This window comes from Miniopterus natalensis, chromosome 8 (assembly GCF_054644295.1).
Source record: "Miniopterus natalensis isolate mMinNat1 chromosome 8, mMinNat1.hap1, whole genome shotgun sequence".
Lineage (NCBI taxonomy): Eukaryota > Metazoa > Chordata > Mammalia > Chiroptera > Miniopteridae > Miniopterus > Miniopterus natalensis.
Window position 1 is genome coordinate 64,191,602 of NC_142088.1, and position 21,898 is coordinate 64,213,499.

At 34.1% G+C, this 21,898-nt stretch overlaps 1 protein-coding gene across 1 annotated transcript in view; it reads left to right on the plus strand.

Annotated features, from left to right (window-relative positions):
* LRP1B (LDL receptor related protein 1B) overlaps positions 1–21,898 on the plus strand; it is a 1,257,096-nt gene that overhangs the window by 892,573 nt on the left and 342,625 nt on the right. The window contains exons 37-40 of the mRNA XM_087819400.1: positions 6,578–6,704; positions 6,842–6,993; positions 7,276–7,400; positions 8,564–8,935. Of these exons, the coding sequence (XP_087675526.1) occupies positions 6,578–6,704; positions 6,842–6,993; positions 7,276–7,400; positions 8,564–8,935 (776 nt within the window). The remainder of the gene's footprint in view (positions 1–6,577; positions 6,705–6,841; positions 6,994–7,275; positions 7,401–8,563; positions 8,936–21,898) is intronic.

Genomic DNA, 21,898 nt, shown 5'->3' on the forward strand with positions numbered 1-21,898 from the left:
ACAAATCTTAGATTTTCTCTCTCCCTCTTAAAGTCAGAAATGATCAAGATACTCTGAGCTGTCATTGCAGCTGTGTGGCTGTTGCTGAGAATGGCCAGCAAAGTCAGGCCAGCTCCCACTGCACCAGGGAGCCCCTGGCCCAGACCAACAAGGCCACGTTGAATGAAAACCAAAGAGCCACACGCAAATATAACAGCTTTCCCCAATTTCTCAAGGGATCTGACCCATTAAAGATGCAGTAAAGAGTAAAGAGAATTATGAAAGATAGCTTTCGTTATTTACCTATAGAAATCACCTCAGTCTGTTTTAATGCAGAATACCCAGCCTATGTTAGGACTGAAATATATGATAGGTTGGAGGTCATGAAAAATATTAAAGATTTCTGTGTAATATTTAAAAAATTCTAAATAAGCTCATGAGCACTAGGAGTCTGGGCTCTCAGAGTCTAGGTGTGAAATATTTCAGAGGAAAATTTATATATTATAGGTAAACATCAAATATTATATATTGAAAATATAAAAAATTAATAAAAGATAAACCATTCACTCAAGAAAACAACTTTTAAACATGTAAACAGTAAAATAATACAATATATGTACATGTACATATATATTTATGAATTATTTAAAATGAGAAGATGGGCAGTGAGGCAGGGCACAAATACATAAATAAAATAAGGAATTAAGTATAGTATAGGGTGATAAGCCTAATGTGCTATGGGATTACAGGTGTCAAAGAAACTTTTCTTTGTGAAGAATTTTTCTCTGTACTTCTCCAGTGTTGCCTGAGCAACACTATTTTTTTTTGTTTGCTTTACATAAAAAACAATTGTTTTATATAGTTACTTTCTATCACAAAATAGTGAATCAAGAAGGAATCTTATGTAAAACTTAAGGAAAACAAACACCAGAATAACAACTGTAAAACAAATAATTTACAAATAATTTAAGTTTAAACAGAAAGAGAGAACAACTCAGATGCCCTGTATCTTTATTTTGGTTCAAAAGAAAAGTTTCTTTCTGGAGCTGTTTGTAGGAGTGACAACTTCTCTTATCATAGCACTTCTACATTTTCATTGTTGAAGTCTTTATTTTAATGACTTCCAGAGATATACAACTACCAAATTTACTTCTGTTAGCATTTTTTTTCCAGGTAATTCTTTATGTACCCCTTTGCCTCTGTCATTAAACAGTGAGCTACATGAGGGTCACTAAGTCCCATTTATTTCATATCATCACCACCTAGCACATAATAGGTACTTAATATTGGGTGCCCCCCCAAAATATATACACACACTTTGAATAATTATCAAGGGAGTGTTTATTAAAATACACTTCATTTTCAAAACTGAGCTATCAGCTGTTAAAGTGTGTAGACTTTTTTGGGGGATGCCCTGTGTTTGTTGAATGAGTACATGACTGAAATGAAAGAATATATTTGAGAATCTTCCACCAAAGTACCAACAACAATAACAACAAAAAGGAAAAGTACTGTCTCTAGACTCTCTTCTCTTTAGCAAAGTGTTCTGCTCTCTGTGGTTGAGTTCTTTGTATATTGCAGGAGCCTCTGTGCAATAACACATTCAGGATTTGAAAGTGTTTTGGGATTAGCATGTAATACTTTCTCAAAACAAAATGGCACATACAAGGAAAAAAAGGAAATATAAAGAAGCTCTCACAGAAACAGAGAAGGTTCTGCATCATACCAGTCTTCATAGGGGGTGAAGGAAAATCAATTCATGTGTTCGTAAAATGTATTGAAACATTTACAATATTATATTATTTTGCTTGTGCCCTAAAGATGGAGAGGTTGACATGTTGGTCTACAAGGTATTCAATTAGTGTAAGTTTTAAGTGGATCTAGTGAAACTGCTAAGACATTGAAAATCACAGGCAAGTTTTATCAAAAAGCTGATGCTCACATACAGTCTGGCTGCTATTGCTAATCTGTAGAGCTTTTGTTTTGTTTTGTTTGTGTTACTTTTTGAAAATATATTAACACATGGTTAACCCCCAGTCTAGCAGAGGACAGGATGACATTCTTGGTTTTCTTCCTCACGAAGCAACTGTCTACATAAGGGAATTACGATCTTTTTTTGTGCCAGCATGTACATTTTTAGTTATCTCAGGTTTTCTCTAATGTATCTGATAACATTTCTAAATCATGCCCTCTTAGAGAAGGAATAGGAATGGGAAGAAATGGCAAGTTTATTGTAAAAATTGCAACCTGGATCTGTCTCCAGGGAAACAGTTTAGCAGCCTATAAAGAGAATCTTATATTCAAAGAAAATAATTGATTCAAATTAGTTGGTTTTCACTCTTGTTTATATACGTAAAATATAAGAACCACATTTAATGCTATTTTTTAAACTTTATTTATTTATTTATTTATTTATTTATTTATTTATTTATTTATTTATTATTTATTTATCTATTTATTTATTTATTTATTTATGTCTGTTTTTATTTTTAGCTAATACTCACCTGAGGATATTTTTAGATATTTTTTTCATTGATTTTTAGAGAGCTTGGAAGTAGGGTTGGGGAGGAGAGCAAGAAAGAGGAAACATCGATGTGAGAGAAACACATGGATTGGTTGCCTCTCGAATGTGCCCCATCGGGGCTGGGGAACGAACCTGTAACCCAAGAACATGCCCTTGACGGGGAGTTGAACCTGTTACCCTTCAACGCACAGGCCGACGCTCCAACCACTGGACCACAACAGCCAGGGCTATTCATATTTTTAATTTACTTTTTTTTTAAACTTTTATTAATTTATTTTAAAAATTGTTTTAGAGAGAGAGGGAAACATCAATTTGTTGGTCCACTTATTTACGCACTCATTGGTTGATCTTTGCATGTGCCCTGACCAGGGACTGAACCCACAACCTCGCTCTAACCAGCTGAGCTCCTCAGCCAGGGCATCTTTTAACAATTTAGGTGTTTTCATACTTTCTTTTCTTGCCTTACACTTCTTTACCTCCCCCCCTCCCCCACCAGAGTCGGAACTTTGTTCTCACATAGCCTTATTTCGCACAAAATAGCTTATTTGAAATTATTCAAGGACACTTATAATGCCTTGAATATATGTTTTTCAGTTTGAATATAACTAATTATGACATAAAAATGATTTGTTTTCCTTTTTAAGTGAACTGATGTGTGAACTAATTCTGACACCAATATAATTGTTGTATGATAAATTCAATAAACTTTTGGAGACCAGAAAGTGTATGCTAGGCCTTTGGGAGCAACTCCAGTGCAACCAAATGCAGTCTTTTACTTGTCCAAATGTCAGTAATTAATTGGAAATTAACTCATGCTATGTATCCATTGCACTTTCTCTGCCAAGAACTTCTGTGTCTAATGAAGACAATAGGGATATTTGTGTTATGATGATTTCTCATAGTATTTCTATAATCTTTCAAAGGACTTTTGAATGTTCTTTTTTAAATTTTGCATATTTTAATTCTGTACATAAGGAAATTTTCAGTTTGGGACAAATTATTATCCAGAGAAAATTCAATGATATCACATAGTAACTGATTTTGATAATTTTGAGAATTTCAGGGCTAGATTTACCAAGCTAGTGCTCTAAAGGCAATTTTGTTGGCTATATTATACAATCCAACAAAGTTTACAACAAAATTTGGACTAAAATAGGGAAAACATCAATATATAATACCATCATTGATGTTAATTTCCATGAGTCTCAAAAACCAAAGATAAGGATTTTTTTCATTTCTTCCCATTGCCAAAGATCACACTTTGATACGAAGACTCTATGTTCATTAAAAATATCTCAAGTGTGTTTATGTAAATTACTCTCTTAAATTATTCATGTTTCTCCCTGCAGTTTTTTACACTTAGAGAGTGTTCTTTCTCTAAATTTAGTTTATAATCCCCAAAGGCTCTCATAGTGTTAATTCTATTCAATCCTTTATTTTTAATTTCAGTTTATGGAGCAAAAAAATAACTTTTTGTCTGACATTTATCAAATGTTGCTTAATTTTGGTCAGTGTACAATCTTTTATTAAGCTGATAAATGATTTAGCCATAAAAGTGATTCTTGCAGTCAGATTTGGCTTCATATATTATGATAGTTTATCAAATCACTACTGAAAGTTTGAGTAAAATCTGTATTCAAGATAATTTTATTTTGAACAATTTTTAACCTTATTAATTTATCATTATAAATTGCCATTTATCCAAGCCCTCTACATGGATATATTGCCAATTTTAAATGAATAGGGACTACTTGGGAAAAAAGAGAAAGACTTGTTCCTCAATACTAATGGCTTTTTCATATTTTGTTTTTTTGTTTTTAAGTGTGGAGATCTTTGTTATACTTTTTATACCTAAAGAAGAATAGAATTTGATAAAAGATTATTATACTGTTGGTGACACAACATATCATAGAGAGGATAGTACGGGCCTGTAAAACCCAAGTGCTGTTCCTGGCATGGACCCTTATCAGCTGTGTGACTGGGGATTGTTAACATCCTGAGCTGCAATTTGTATAGCTCTGAAAATTAGGGTTAAATAAGTTAAATAGATGAATCAGCCTGCTTACTCAAAATAATATTTTTATTACTCATTTAGCTCATTTGAAAGCAGAATATTAAATAAAAGGCTTATTATACATATTCCCTTCTATATTGGGACTTTTTAGTATGTGAAAATAGATGACAAGAATTAGATTGAATAGGTAATCACATGCCTATCCTGGCTTCCAAATGCCTCCTTCACAGTATAACAGTACCTGACATTTTAACACGATGACTGGCTAGTCATCTTAAGAGCATTGTTAATGTTAAAATTTGCCTTTAGAATGTTAAGTGGAACAACACATTTGACCTTCCATTTAAATAGTTATTTTATTTTTATTTTTTTAATATAATGAGTCTCCCTTAAACTTTTAAAAATCTTAATTTTAATACAAGTAGAGATATTTTTATGTCTGCTTCATCCTAGATTTAACAAGTAAAATATTAGTTGAATTTCTTGCTATAAAATTTTCCCTTTCTGATTTTTAGACTTTGTAAATAAGAATGAAACTATCTTGCCCTGCTGGGCATAGCTAAGCAGTTGAGCATCGACCTAGGATCCAGGAGAATCCGGTTCAGTTCCCAGTTAGGGCACATGCCCGGGTTGCGGGCTCGATCCCCAGCAAGGGGCGTGCAGGAGGCAGCTGATCAATGACTCTCTCATTACTGATGTTTTTATTTCTCTCCCTCTCTCTTCCTCTCTCTGATATCAATAAAGATATATTAAAAAAAATGAATGAAACTGTCTTTAAAATCTATATGCTTGGGATTCTAGCCATACCTCTTTTTTGTCTGGTTATAAAATTCCAACATATTTATTTTATACAGAATTTTCTGGAAAAAAATCAACTTTTAAAATAAGTCAAAACAATACACATAAAGAGAATACATATATGTTCATATTGTTTGTCTTTTTCCATAGATTAATAATTACTGCATTTAGTGGATATAAATATGAATGTAGCCTTTGATTTTTCTACATGAAATCTCATTTTCTTCTGTTGTAGATGAAATGTCATATATATGTATTCAAATATGAACATAATACACTCCCATTTTTACCTGAATTAATAGTTGCCATATTTTTCTCAACTTTAATTATTGCTAGTATCTAACAGCTGTATAAAAACTTCAGTTGACATAATTTCAAAAGGATGGATCTTTTTTATCTGAAAGCATGAATTTCTGTATTGTAATATAAATATTGTATTTGATGAATGACTGAGTAAAGAAAACATTGATTATATACCTTGTGTTTTCCTACATTTTATTTTTTGACATTGTTTTATTGCAACATGCTTTGGATTTTCTTTCTATATTTTATTTTTTTCCACATTACATTTTGTATTATAAAATTGCTAAAATAGAAATGCCTGCTTTTGTATAAATCTATGTTTTAAGATGGCTTCACAATATAATTTTAAAAATTTAAATTAGAATAATTACACTTATCAGTGGACAGAATTGAAAGTTATGATGCATTCATATATTTTTTCATAAATTAAATGTTTACCTACAACTAATTTTTATTTTAATAAATATTCCATTTACCTAGTGCTATAGGTGTAATAGTAAATAAAAAAGAGAAAAGTTCATTGGCTTCATTGAGCTGATGGTGGCAAAAAAATTAATAAAAATAATACGAAAGAAATACAAGTTTAAATTTGCCATTCTCATCCATGTTATAAAGCAGATTACATGGTGCTATAATCAGAACACTGAAGTTTTCTTAAAGGAAATGATATTTGAGATATGAAAAAGAGCAAATTAGGCAAGCAGGTTGCAAAGAGAATTTCAGATAGAGGGTGGCATGGACCAAAGGCATTTTGGTAGGATTTTGAATTCATCTGCACACATTCTATGAATGGCTACAAAATTTTCATAATAAAAATATTTAGTAGCAATCAAAAGCACATGTATATTGATTTCTGGAATGTATTATTTTTGATTTTCTAGTATGAATGTTACTGTTATTTTTAATATGTCTTTTTGTGTTTATCTGCATATTAATATAAATCAACAATTTAATTTCAGCTACTTGTTCTGGACTGAATGGGGACAGATGCCGTGCATTGGAAAGGCTCGCTTAGATGGCTCAGGGAAGGTGGTCCTCGTAAGCATGGGAATCGCATGGCCTAATGGCATCTCTATTGACTATGAGGTCTGTTGGATTTCCTTTCTTAAATATTTAGAGTGTATTAACTTCCAACTTAATTTAGTCTTCTCTTAGTTTTCTCTCATTTTCTTAATAAAACAATCAAACACAGATTGTAATTTTACTTTTCAACTGATCTTTAGGAAAATAAATTGTATTGGTGTGATGCTCGTACAGACAAAATCGAAAGAATCGACCTTGAGACTGGAGGGAGTCGCGAGGTGGTGCTGTCAGGGAGCAATGTGGATATGTTTTCAGTTGCAGTCTTTGGGGCTTACATCTACTGGTCTGACAGGTAATTTATTTTTTCAAGAGTGTTTGAGTCTGAAAATGTTATTTCAGTGCCTGTTAGTTGCTTTACCCTTGTAGGATTAGTCATTCCTTAGCAAGGTCATGAAAAGGATCTCATGAAACCATGCAGTTTTCACAGGAAAAGCTGGCACTCTTTCTATCCGTTTCAATGTCACAGTCTAAAAGTTGTTTTTTTCCCTTTTTGCTGGGGTGTTATTTTGAGCATAAATAGCTGGCTTGATTTGAAGTAAAGAGCAATGATCACGTATGTTCATCTTCTTGGCAGAGCACACGCCAACGGGTCCATCAGAAGGGGCCACAAAAATGATGCCACAGAAACCATAACCATGAGAACGGGTCTTGGAGTCAACCTGAAAGAGGTTAAGGTCTTTAACCGAGTAAGAGAGAAAGGTCAGCATTCTCATATAATAAATACATTTTATGCTATTTCTTTCTCTTATTTGTTTTTAACATTTATCAGACTAGGTAAGGGATTAATTATTATTTGAGTTCAAATCATCAAAACTCTTTTTTGGGGAGGTCTAATTTCTCATAAAAGCCATGTAGTAGCCTAATGAAATAAATATATGTTAGTTCATATGTACATGTATATGAACAGATTATATGCCTGACATGTCCAGTATAGTTGGGGCTAAGTAATAAAAAAAACTTGACAGGTACACATAGTCAATAAAAAATACAAAGCATAATTGGGACATTAGAAAGTAAAAAACAGCCAAAGTGTTTGTTTTTTATTATATTTTAATCTATAAAGCAATTATGACTCCAGAAGTTTGCTGTTAGTGTGAAATATGTCCAAAGTTATCACTTCTTTAAGGTGTATATTTTGAAACTGATATGACAGTGATTTGGATATTTTTTTAAAAATTGCCTCCATTAAAATGTCTGTTTTTATGTTCATTAAAATAAATTGCATTTCATTTTCTTGACATCAAAGGAAGGTATAGCAATTTTGGAGAAGATGATGGATTCGTAGGGAAGAATTAGTCTGATTGAGAAATTTTACTAACAGATTACATTCTCACTCAAACCTGGAGTAAAAAATGTATTCCCAATATTCTGAGGATGTTAGGCACATTGGAGCCATAAATTCCTTTGATATCTTACATACTTCGCAGACACAGAGCATAAAGTAGTGCATGTTTTTTGTGAATTCAGTTCATGTTTTGAATGAATCTGTTACTTACGCCAAAGATTAGAGTACATGTAACTTATTATATTCTCAGTGTTAAATTTAAAAAAAGAGTTATATACTTAACTAGCTGATTAGGGAAAATTTTAAATTCTTCTATTGAATGGTGAGGGGAGCAGAAAGATGTGATCTTTGAAATAAGAAGTCAAAGATTTTAAAATTGTGTGATTAAAAAACGCAGTACTGTATAGTGTGATTTTTTTTTGATGCCCAGTCTAAAAATTAAGAATAAAACACCAGAATATTCAATATTAATTATTCAATATTTGTATTAGAAAAATACATTTGTTAAACAAACAAACAAATAAAAAACATTAATATGTGTTTGTGTGTATGAGTGTTATCCTTTTTTCATCCATAGGGACCAATGTTTGTGCCAAGGACAATGGTGGATGTCAGCAACTTTGTCTTTATAGAGGAAATTCCCGGAGAACTTGTGCTTGTGCCCATGGATATTTGGCCAAGGATGGAGTTTCTTGCCTAAGACATGAAGGCTATTTGCTGTATTCAGGGAGAACAATATTAAAAAGTATACATCTTTCTGATGAAACCAATTTAAATTCACCAATAAGGCCATATGAGAATCCACATTATTTCAAGAATGTCATAGCCTTGGCTTTTGACTATAATCAAAAAAGAAGAGGTACCAACCGAATCTTTTACAGTGATGCACACTTTGGAAATATACAGCTTATTAAAGACAACTGGGAAGACAGACAAGTAATTGTTGAAAGTAAGTACAAGAATTTATTTTTAAATACTTTGATGGAAATGAATATAATTTCAATTAGTAGAGATATTTGAGTTGTAATTCCAGGTAGCAATTACATTTTCCTAAAGTTTATATTCAAGAATGAATGCAACTGAACTATCCAATTACCCAAAAGTCAAAGAAGCAATTAACTGCTAGTATATACTGCATATATATTATGATTATTAGTTTCTAATCATAGAACTCTCAATATATTCTTTCATAATGTTTATTATAAATAAGTGTGTTAAAATCCATGGAAAATCATTTTCAGTACAAAATTTACTAATTTTATTTCAGAGGGTAAAATTATATCTTTAAGAATATCTGTTTAATTATATTCAGTGTTTTCTCAAAAAGATCTTTTTGTATATATGTGTATATATATAGTATATATGTACAGTCCTAATGGGAAAATGTTATTAAAGAAATAATTTAATATTTTAAGATATTTTAAATATTTACTCAAGCATAATATTGTGTGGATTGCCCATATAATATAGAGAGATCTCTTTCCTGTCCTCCAGCTTTTCTGAAGACGATCTTCATATTCTTTCTACATAATCTCTCATTTTTCTTTCTTTATGGGATTTCTATATATTCCCTATTTTTCCAGTTTCACTATACTAGGGTCAATCAACTTTGTTACTTTGTAGATTGCAAAATACTTTACAAATTTATTGTAAAGTGTTCAAATAATATGGATTTAAAAATGAAAATTCTGCCTCATCAGTGCAACATTGATTCCAGTTACTTCTTCATAATCGATGGCAATTATGCCTCCAGAATTTTCTTTATGTGTGTGTGTATTATTTGCAATTAGAAAAATAGAATAATTTTATGTGCATAATTCAGCTGCTTTTTCCCCACTTACAATATATCTTGAAAAGTTTTAATTTCAGTACATAAGGCTGTCTCTTCTTCTTTTGAAAGCCTGTTCCTAATTCTATGCTAAGGTTACAGTAATTTATGTAACCGCTTCTAATTGGTAAACATTTAGGCTGTTTCTGGTGCCTCATCATTACCTACAATGTCACAATGAACATTTGCACATATAAGTATGTTTATTCACACATGTAATGTATTTTAGCATAGAATCCTGGGAATAGAATTGCAAAGTCACTGTTTATTTTTTATAGTTGAATGAATCTCTAAAAAGACTATATCATTTTATGTTTTCATCAATTGTCTATAAAAAGGCCTATTTTCCCATAATTTTGCCAACAATGATTTTTTAATGTTTATCTTAGGACTATCTAATACATAAAAAAGTTAGCGTATATTAATATACATTTACCTGGTAAGTAGTGAGTTTCACCATCGAATTGTATGTTTACTCATATAAAAATAGATATTTTAGAGCAAGCTTTATACAGTACATCCTGTGCTGTATCTGCCACTATTCAATGTTTTCTTTCAACATTTAATATCTTTCACAATCCTTTTTGCTTTTTCAAATTCTACTGAGCCTTTCTAAATGAGTTCAATATATTTTTAAAATATACATTCTTGCTTTTTTATTCTCTAGGTTGTCATATTTATGGATGATTTCATATATGTGCATGTTCAGAATTTAAATTGCACTAGCAACACAAATTGAGGGACACAGTGGTGGCGTCCTATCTTTTTCTCCTGTTTCTGGTTTATGGACAGGGACCTTTGTCACATATCCAGCTTGATAATTTCAATAAATTATAAGATATAATTCTCATATTTGTGTTCAAATCCAAAAATGTAATTAATAGTTTCATAACACTTTTAGAAATTTTCCAATACTATTGTGGCAATGCCTTGCTTTTAAATTATATTTCATTGGAAGTGTCTTTTTCTTTTCCTTTAAATTGGCTAGTTCCATATCCTTTTGTGAGTGCCTAAAAATACATTTGATTTTGTTAATTTTTCTTTTTTGCTATTTCAAAGGTAAAAAAAGTCGCCTTTTAAAATGTATTTATTTTTTATTTGTCTGGTATTATCATACAGACATTGATTCTCAAAATGTAAAAATTTTGGCTATTCAATTTTTCAGATTTTACAAAATAAGGAAATGACTTTTAGTTTTCATACATTTTCAGGGGTGGGGAACTTTTTTTCTGCCAAGGGCCATTTGGATATTTATAACATCATTCACGGGTCATACAAAATTATCAACTTAAAAATTAGCTATGAAAAATGCTCCTAGATTTATTGAATTTTGAGTCCCACCTGTGGCTGCCTTGGCAGGGCCAGAGCAAATGATTTCACTGGGTGTATAGGGCCCTTGGGCCTGACATTCCCCACCTGTGAGCTATAGCAATGTTCAGATTACCTATTTAGATAATTGCAACTATTGGAAAGTTATAATGGAGCATTGTTTTGTTAGATATTGAAATTACTAAGATAAGAAAAAGATAAAATAAGAGATGCAATTTGTGCATAGGAAGTCAGCAAGTAGTGAGGCAAGGGGTAATTTTTATGGAAGAGAGAGCGTAACATGGTCATTGATTATGGAGAGCAGAATCTTGAGTGAGTTGTGATTAGTATGAAGGAAAAAAGACATGGAAACTCCCCTCATTCAGTTATAAGTTGTAAAGTAGTGGTGAATATGGTTTCCATAAATTCAAAATTTCTTAGTGTATTGGAATCTCTTGAAGAAGATGGTCTATTGCAGGGCTGGGGAGGAAATAAATTTTACTCTACCCGCTTAAGTTTTGGTCAGTGAAATTTGAATTAAACTGACGAATAATAGCTTAAGAGGAGAAAAGACATTCATATTTTTTTAATTTTAATTTTACATGTACATGGAGGCCTTCATAGAAAAGAAGTGAAGACTCAGAGAAACAATCCCAGATGCTTGCTTATATGCAATTTTAACAAAGGATGATAAATTGCAGAGGCACAGACAAACAAAAGGAAGGAGTTTGGGCTTCTAGAAGCAGCATATTGTGGGAAAGTAAATATATTGGGAAACTAATGGAAGGTAAGGGTTACTTTGCTGATGTAGGGGTGAGTTCCTAGTGGGGACTTGAGCCCTGAGCTAAGAGTGTTCTTGACTTCATGTAAAAAAGAATTCAAGATGCAAGCCAGGCAAGAGGTTAAAGTGGGAAAGCAGGATTGGTCGAGTAGAGGGGATAAGCAAGAAAGGCCACTCCAGAGACAGAGTAGGGGCCTCTCCTCACAGGAGGAGGAAGGGAGACCCCGACTATTTCTAGAGATTGAGCTTATATTAGTTTATAGTTTCTATGGAAAATTGCTGGTATGGGCAATAGGGAGTGGAAAAAATGTTGGAGTTAACTTTAACTTTTACAAGGTATATTTTGTGCCCTTGTGTTTTGCTTTTATGGCATGAGTAAAGGGTAATTATGGGTGAGTAGCTGTTAAGCAATCTTGGCAGGAATTTTCTTTGGGAGCTCTTCATAGTCTGCTTGCATCTTCAGTCAGCAGAGTTCCATGTTACGCAGCACATAGCAGCCTCCTGATTTAACTGTGTTTGACTTTAATTCATATAGTTCTCATGGTCCTCTCCTATATTAATTTAGTAAGTGTTGTTTATGGAGATTTCTTTCGGTGCTTTCTTCATCTCCGACGATAATAATTATCCTTCTCTTCCTGGTATGAAAGAGGTGACACCTTCACAAAGGGAAATTTAGGCCCTGTTTTTGGTCGATAGGGGGAGAGTAGAGCGCTTTCCCTCCATTTGCTGTTTCTCATTGCTTTTAGCTAAAAATAATCCTTACGACAAAGTGGCATATTTTGGGATGGCATATTCTGATCCCCTTCTCAGTCATGATTGTTCTAACCTCTGTTACTCCACAACATCACTCAAGACCAGATTCCTAGAGCACAGTGACATTCCTGAAAAAGAGACATTAGAATCACTGGTAGAGGCTACTTAATATGAAAAGAAGAAAAATTTGTGAGGAACATTATGTTAACAAAAAAACACATACACAATACAGTATATAGTATTGGCATAAAAACAGACACATTAATCAGTGGAATAGAATAGAGAGCCCAGAAATAAACCCATGAATATATGGCCAATTAATTTATGACCAAAGAGCCATGAATATACAGTGGGGAAAGGACAGTCTACTCAATAAATAGTGTTGGGAAAACTGGAGAGCCACATGCAAAAGAATGAAACTCAACCACCACCTTACACCATATACAAAAATTAACTCAAAGTGGATTACTTAAATGTGAGCCCTGCAACCAAAAATCTCCTAGAAGAAAACATAGACAGTAAGCTCCTTGACGTATGTCTTGGTGATGACTTTTTTTTTTATTCTGACTCCAATGGCAATGAAAACAAAAACAAAGATAAACAAGTGGGACTACATAAAACTGAAAAGGTTTTGCACAGAAAATAAAACGATCAACAAAATTAAAAAAGTGACCTACCGATTGGGAGAAAATAATTGCAAATCATATACCTGATAAAAGGTTAATATCCAAAATATATCAAGAACTCATACAACTCAATAACAAAAAAACACAAACAATTCAATTAAAAAATAGGTAGAAAATCTGAATAGACATTTTCTCCAAAGAAGGCATGCAGATGACCAACATGTAGATGAAAAGATGATCGACATCTTTAATCTTCAGAGAAATACACATCAAAACCACAATGAGCTATCACCTTATACCTCTTAGATGGCTATTATCAAAAGAGACAAGAAATTAGAAGCGTTGGCTTGGAGTGTAGGAAGGGAACGCTGTGTACTGATGATAGGCATGTAAATTCATGCAGCCACGATTGAAAACAGTAGGGATGTTCCTCAAAAATTTAAAAATAGAACTATAGTGTTATCCAGCAATTCCACTTCTGGGTATTTATCCTAAGAAAATGAGAACACTAACTTGAAAAGATGTATGCACCCCCATGTTTACTGCAGCCTTATTAACTATAGCCAAGGTGTGGAAACAGCCTAAGTGTACACTGGTGGATGAATGGGTAAAGAAATTGTATTCAGCCATTCTTTATTAAATTCAGCCATTTAATAGAGAATGAAATTCTGCCATTTGTGACAGTGCGGTACCTCCAGGGTAGTAGAAGATAAAGACAAATACTGAATGTGGAATCTAAAAACAACATTCTACTGAAGTTCTGCAAAGTCACTCTGAGATGTGTGGTTCAGGTCTGGGAGGCACAGAATTGACAAGGAGTCTTCAGTTGTCAGTATTAGAATTATTCAGACTCAAAGCTGCCCATTACTTTATATGTGTATCCGAATAGCTGACACCAGTAGGAGAAGCAGAAGGCAATGTGGGCAAATCTTAAGATTCCCGTTGCTGATCATTACAGCCTTGTTGAGACAGGAGGCTGCGCAGTTTTCCGCAGAAGTGTTCAGGCTTAGGGGGCTGGCCCAGCAGATCGTGTTACAGGGCCTGATAAGATTTCTGTTTGTAGAGTCAAAAGCTGCTGGATCATGCCCATGTGGAAGACAGTTAGGGCCAATGTTTACTATAAAACTTAAACTTCACTAAGAACTCTATGGAGAGCTCTATAATTGTTATAGTTCGTGAGTCTGATTAAGAATGGAAAGAAGACACATCTGGTGTGGCTCTGCGGTTGAGCATCAACCTAGGATCCAGGAGATGGCCGTTCGATTCCCCATCAGGGCACATGCCCGGGTTGCGGGCTCGATCCCCAGTGGGGGCGTGTGGGAGGCAGCTGATCAAGGACTCTCTCATCATTGATGCTTCTCTCTCTCTCTGACCCTTCCTCTCCCTGAAATCAATAAAGACATATATTTAAAAAAACAGAAAGGAGACAGAGAGTGATTCAGATATGAATTAAGTTCCCAATAGGTAAGTGAGGATCATAAGATGACTAATCCCTGATCAGAGCCATTTATGTCAGTATTAAACGTCAGTTTAAAGTTAATTGAATATAGATATACTGTGTGTATATATATATACACTTATTTATTTATTTATTTATTTATTTATTTATTTATTTATTTATTTTTAATCCCTAGTCTAGAAGTTGAGAGTTTAGTTTGTATCAATTAGCTTTATTTTCATAATAAAGCATCCCAGAATTCAATGTCTTAAAACAACAACTGCTTATTTATCCCACTGTTGTATGGGGTAGCTCGGGGGTTCTTCTGGTCTGTGTCAGCTCCTCAGATCTCTAGCCAGCTAGCAGACCAGATGGTAGCTGGTTTTGAAGGATGGCCTCCCTCACGTGTCTGCCAGCCCATGTTCTGAGTTACTGGGCCTCATATCTCTCATTACGCAACAGGTTGTCTTGGCATGGTCTCAGGCTTCCAAGGAAGAGTCGGCCCCAATATGAAAACATTTTACAAGCCATTTTTACTAATGTCTCTTTGGCTAAGGCAAATCACATGGCCAAGTCCAGATTTAAGGAATGAAGGAATAGACTCACATTGATGGGAGGGCCTGCAAAAGGGCTGCACACATTCATGAAGTGGAAGAAGTTTCAATTTCTGTAACCAACACTTTTATAAGTGATCATTAGCTTATATCTCCAACCTCCTATAATGCTTCTTGATAACCAGTAGTGAGCTATGACAATCATATCTGGCTTTACACATGAGCTATATATGTCAATCTCTATTTGATGGTGAAGAAATAAAATGAGATAGGAATTTTCTAGTAGGGAAAAGATATGACAAAACCATGGATATGTTAGTGGATTTAATGGCACTGAATTGATTCTGTCACCATCAAGAGTATAAACTTTTTCAGATTTAGTTCAAATAATGCTAACTTTTTTTAACAAGTCCCTCATGGTTAGCTGCTATTAAGCCACTTTAATTGCCTAACATTTTTATGTAATCAGTGTGAATGAAAAATGTTGTGTGTTTTTTGTTTCTTTGTATCTTTTGTAGTTTTGAGTTGAATGGGGAAGTTGTAAATGACAACTAAGGAAAAAAGTCTGTGATGTACTGTTGGAAGAGGCATTTTTCACAGGAAGTAATAAAAGAAAGTATACACATTAGAACCTCCCTTTCCTTTTGAGAGATTTATGGCATAGTTCAGCAGATGAAATCAATGTACTGTGAATTATAAATAGGCCTATGAGGGTCAGGATGATGAATTCAAAATTCTTAAGAAAACAGTAGAGCACCTGTTGAAATAGGCAAGGACACAGTGAATCCAAGTTTCCTCTTGAAGGATAGTTATAATTTGTAGCAGTGAAATTGCCTGTTATTGTTTGAAGGGGCAAGATATTTCAATTTCATGTACCTGCTAAAATGTGCTCAGTTTTTTAGGTTTCTGATGCAAGAATACATAACATTATATGTGTGTGTGTGTGTGTGTGTGTGTGTGTGTGTGTGTGTGTGTGTGTATGCTGTGTATATATTTTAATACCTAGTCTAGAAGTTTATAAGAAATCAAGATGTATTATCTGCATATTCAACTTGCTATTCTGAGCTATTTAGTATAATATATGTAGTTAAAAATTCTGACAGAGAGGGCGGGTAGAAAGTGAGTGGGAGGGAGAGAGGGAGATACGGAGGGGGTGGGGGAAGAATGTCAAAAGAATTTACTCTAAAACAAACTATTATGTAATATACTTCTTGGGGCAGTTTTTTCCTTAATAGAATTTTAATTATACAGCTTTAAAAGTGGCATAAATAAAGATAAGTAAGTAGATTATATTTCAAAAATGTTTACCGTTAGCCTTCTTTGCAACACCTACTATAACATAGTATGCTGCTTAGACTGTCATTCTTGCAGAATAACATTCTCAAAATATTTCATGTTATGTTCAAATTAATGTTAGCTGCTGCAAGGCTCATTAACTCTTTTAGATTTCTACAAAGTAGAATTTGCAGTGTGTAGTTCGATGTTTACTGACATGCTGATAAATCTAAGTGTTAACCAATATACTATATGCCATGGTTCCCCTCCATTTCCTTTGGCAATTTAAACCTGACGGTCTTCCTTCTTCCTTTCTTTCCCTTTCATACAATCTTTCCTGATGAGGACAGAAGTATTATTGATGTTTTCATGCACTTATCAATCTTCTCACAATTTTCAATAACGCTTTGACTCTATTGTGCTGTTTTCACCTTCCACTAAAGCTTGGCAATAGCCTGGATCTGATCACTCCTTAGCACTGCTCTACCTACAGCCCTTGAACCTCCTGTTCCTTCCCTTTAAACACAGTCTCGGTTACCTTGCATCTAGCATGATCTATCAGTCTGTTTTTTCTTTACCTGCATTATAACTCTCCTACACTTCTCACTTCAATCTTCAGTTAGTTCTGTTCACCACACTTTCTTTTTTTAAACCAAACCTGGACCAAGAAATAAGCCATTTAATGTTGCCCTGATCACCTTCCTATATGATCACATACTCCTCCCTGTAATTTCTGTTTCTGACTATAAAGGGAGTTGCTGCAGCAGCTTTCTCCCTGTACTCATGGGCGTATTTTCACTTTTGGAGAATGCCATCATTGTGATAATTCATACCGGGACATTTAATATTTCTTATTATTCTAAATTCAAACTTTCCAGTTTATCTCTTTACTAATGGAATAGCGTGAAATCTCTAGACATTTACTGAAAATTTCCTTTAATATTCTTTATGTCAATTCTTTTTAAAAAAATCTTTATTGTTGATAGTATTACAGGTGTCCCACATTTTCCCCCATTGCCCACCTCCACCCAGCTTCTGTCCCACCCCAGACCTTCACCACACTATTGTCTGTGTCCATGGGTTATGTATATATGCATTTAAGTTCTTTGATTAATCTCTGCCTTCCCCTTCCTCCACCCTTCCCTGTGAGATTCGTCAATCTGGTCCATGTTTCCACGTCTCTTGACCTATTTTGTTCATCTATTTTCTTCATTAGATTTCACATATAAGTGAAATTATGTGATATTTGTCTTTCTCTAACTGGCTTATTTTGCTTAGCATAATACTCTCCAGGTCCCTCCTTGTTGTCTCAAAGGGTAAGAGATTCTTCTTTTCATAGCTGCGTAGTATTCCGTGGTATGAATGTCCCACAGCTTTTTTATCCGCTCATCTACTGATGGGCACTTGGGCTGCTTCCAGATCTTAGCTATTGTAAACTGTGCTGCTATGAACATCGGGGTGCATATATTCTTTCTGAATGATGTCAATTCTTAATGAATATGCCAGTCATTTCCCCACTTAAAAATCAGAACCCCTCCTATTTTCATTGTTAGTAAAATCATAATTTTCCTGTTAATCACAAATTATTATTATTTAACTTCTGTGTTCCTGTATCCCCTGAATCATTTATTCACTAGGTACTTTTCTTATACATGTCACCATAATAGGCCATGTTTTCATTCCTTTGTTACTGAATAACTGTTAATCTTCTACTTGTGTTTCTTTTTCCTGACTTGAGTTCAATAGTTTCTTTCTGTTATGCACAACGTTCTCATTGAGTTACTTCCTAAAACACTAATCGACTCTCCTTTTCTGCATCTAAAATTGTAACTCATTTATGTCTCCAGGTTTTGTGCGATCACAATTTAATTGATCCATCTCACTACAAATCTCTCTCCTATGTAAAATTCACCTTTTCCACTAGTCCAGCTCACACCCTGTTTGTCTTCAGAATGTATCATATTCTTGCCTGAAATGCCACATCTTTATTTATGCTGCTAAACTGAAATGGAAGAAGTTTTATGGCCTTTTAACTGGTCTGTATTTGGGGAACTTAATAATTCAGTTCCAATTTTTTCATACCATGAAGGGATGAGGGCTTTTGTCATAGAACTGCAGCCCACGGTGATCTTCTTTTAAAAAACACCAGGACTATGTGTGTTTCACGTCTTTATCACTTCCTTAGTTACTGCTATATGTTTTTCTTTTGTTTCATTTTTGTCTGTATGATCTCTCCAAGGAAATACCATGTTCTTCTAGGAAGGCTCCATTGCATATACTCCTATACCCCTTCTAATCTAAAATAGAGCCCTTCATTTAGTAGAAAATAAAACTAACTGGCTATATTGTGAATTTGCTGTGTGTTCGCCATATATTTAGATGATTAGAAGACTTGTTCTACTGCTTCATTTGCAAAGTAAAAGCAATTTTTTGACTTCTACTGCTACCCTGGTTGGACTGTTGTGATTCTTAGGAGGAGGGAATACAGAGATTTAAGCTTCTGTGAGAAACCAGGAGAGGCAGTGTAGAATATTGGTTAACAGCAGGAATTCTAGGGCCAGGAAACCTAGCTGGATTCAGTCCATCTCCTCCCTCACTGTTCACCACTTACAAGCTGTGTTCTTAGGCCAATCACTCACCTTTCCTTGCCTCAGTTTCCTCTTATAGGAACATGTTTTCATTCCTTTATGACTGAAAAATTACTAATCTTCTACTTGCTTTCCTTTTTTCTGCCTTGAGTTTAGTATAAATCTCAGAGGATTGATGAAATCCAATGAGTTAGTGTTTTTTAGAACAGTGCCTAGAACTTAGTGAACACTCAGCATAAACCATTATGAGTTTTTGCCTTCATTTTCCTTAATCGACTCATTTTCTTTAAAGCTACATCACTATAAACTAGTAGAATCTGGCCAGCATGCAAAATGTCCTCTATAATATACAAACATTTTGAAGAACAGGTGTGACTTTCTCTGTATTTTACTCTAGATAAAGTAAGCAGAGGATCCCTAAGTAGAGAGACCTCTGTGGGTAAAGAGGGCTTAGGGCTCTGCAGTTCTTCAGTCATCTCTCAGTGTTTATTGAACATTCACACTCTATCAATATGTGTTCAGGACACTGTAGGAGCTTTTTCTTGGGATTACATGACTACAAGAAGGTACCAGTAATATATTAATAAAATATGCTTATATGAGTAGCAAAAAAAGTGGGGTTGGAGATGAAAAAACAATAGGAAATGATATATTCAAGATGACAGAATTAAGTTCTATTGTTAGAAGCATTTCATTTTCCAGATATCTAAATACCCTCCGTCTTCCGTCTTTGGCACTTTGAGAACTGCTGATGGATCATTTGGTTGAGTGCCCACATGGGAACAAGACTAAATTAAAACTGAAAAAAAAGTTTTGGTAAATATGGGTATGTGTCTGATGTACAAGAATACCTGTACCATGTCATAAAGCACATTTTAATAAGTTTCCTTTGCCCTTTTGAACCTTCACTGTAATGTGGCTTAGCAACCTATATGTGTAGAGTGGGGGCTAAGAACAGAACTTATCGTTAATCCATAGTCTGAAATGGCGAAACCTTTGTAAAGCATAAAGTTCTATGTTTTTGCTATATTGACAAAACCCTGGGATTTGAATGGGAAAGGCATGGCGAGATGAATTGGCAAGGTAGGCCATCTGATGGGAACCTGTATGTTTAGTATGACAGGGGTACTTGAGTCTGGGACAGCTAGTGTCTGTGAAAATTCTGCCAGTTGTACCTGTTTGTTAGGTGGATAATATGAGAAAATGAGATTAGTTTAGTCACCTTTCAAAAGACAGCTACAATAACCTTCCTACTCTGCATTGTTAGTAGAGAATAAACAGAATTCATTGAGATAAATATTTGTTTCAGAATTAATAAAAACAGAAGCATAATTTCCCAAGTAATTTTTCACCAGGATGGCATGAGCCATGTATTTATACCTAGAAGCCATATTCAGTAATTGATTAAAAACCTCTTATGTAGCACTAGACACTTATTTATAACTTATTTTGTAAGCCCCATAACATTTTCCTCACTTTTTGATTTACCTCCATTACTATTATTAAAATATATTCATAATACACGAGAGCAATTTAGAAAGTAGTAAAATTTCAGATTAATATTTGTATGTAACACCTTACATAACACAGTCAGTTATTCTAAAGTTATATTAGTGACAAATGGGTTGTTTAAACTACAGGAAGAGTCAAGCAATGCATAAGTTTCCTGCAGACTCTGATGCAGGGCTTTCTTGCTATGTAACTTGCATATACGAACTACACAGACTGAGAGAGAAAGGCGGATAAGTCTGCTATCTGAAATGTATAAATGCATTAAACCATTCTATTCAGATTAAGTGTTTACTCTGCTAAACAATTGCAGTATTTGAGTAGACCATTCTCTCTCTTGTTTCTATGTAAATATTAAATGTGCTGTTTCACTTGTTTAATTTGTGTTCACACTTCAGGTTTCAGTTTAGCTCTTCCTAAACACTCACATGGTACACACACACACACACACACACACACACACACACACTCATCGCAAGCCAGAGATTAGCCTCTCTTCCACAGTTTCCACAAACAATTTGCAACTAGCTTTATTCTAATATTGTTAATTTTTAATTGAAATACCCCCTTGCCTTTGTTGTATGAGAGGTATAAAAACACACTAAGCCTTATCCATCAGTTGATCTCCAGTCCAGCCTATTGTCAGCCCTCAGGGCGCTGTGTTGACTGCTGTTGCCAATGCCAGTCTGAACCGTGGCTGCCGAGTTGCTGGGACTTAGAAAGCAATCAGGAAATACTCACCAAAGGAGTGAATTATAGGCTCGCTGAAAATCAAAATACTTGCCCTCATGGAATTTACAAAGTAGTAGGGAAGATTTTGTAGCAGAAACAACTACAAGTTAGTATGACACAAGGGTGGTATGAGTGTAAACAGGATTTTGCAGGCACTCAGAGTAAAATGGAACATTTTTCAGCCAGGGTGATTGAACGAGCTTGGAGCAGATGGCCAGAATTGCCATTTTGTTTAATTATAGTCGTGTGAATCATGTTACCAAAAAAATCATATACTAAGTCTCCATTACTAAATTTATTTTGATTTTGTTGCCTTAAATTCAAGTACAATTTCAAATATAGAATTTCAAGTAGAAAAAAATTTAAAAATACATAATAAATATATACATGCATTTGAAACCAAATATTTTAATACTTTAGGCCACAAAAAGTTTGATTTTATTCTTCAGTTTTCATGTACATTGTTTAGTCCATTAGAAACTTGTGAGTTGCACCCTAGCCAGGTTGGCTGTGTGGTTAG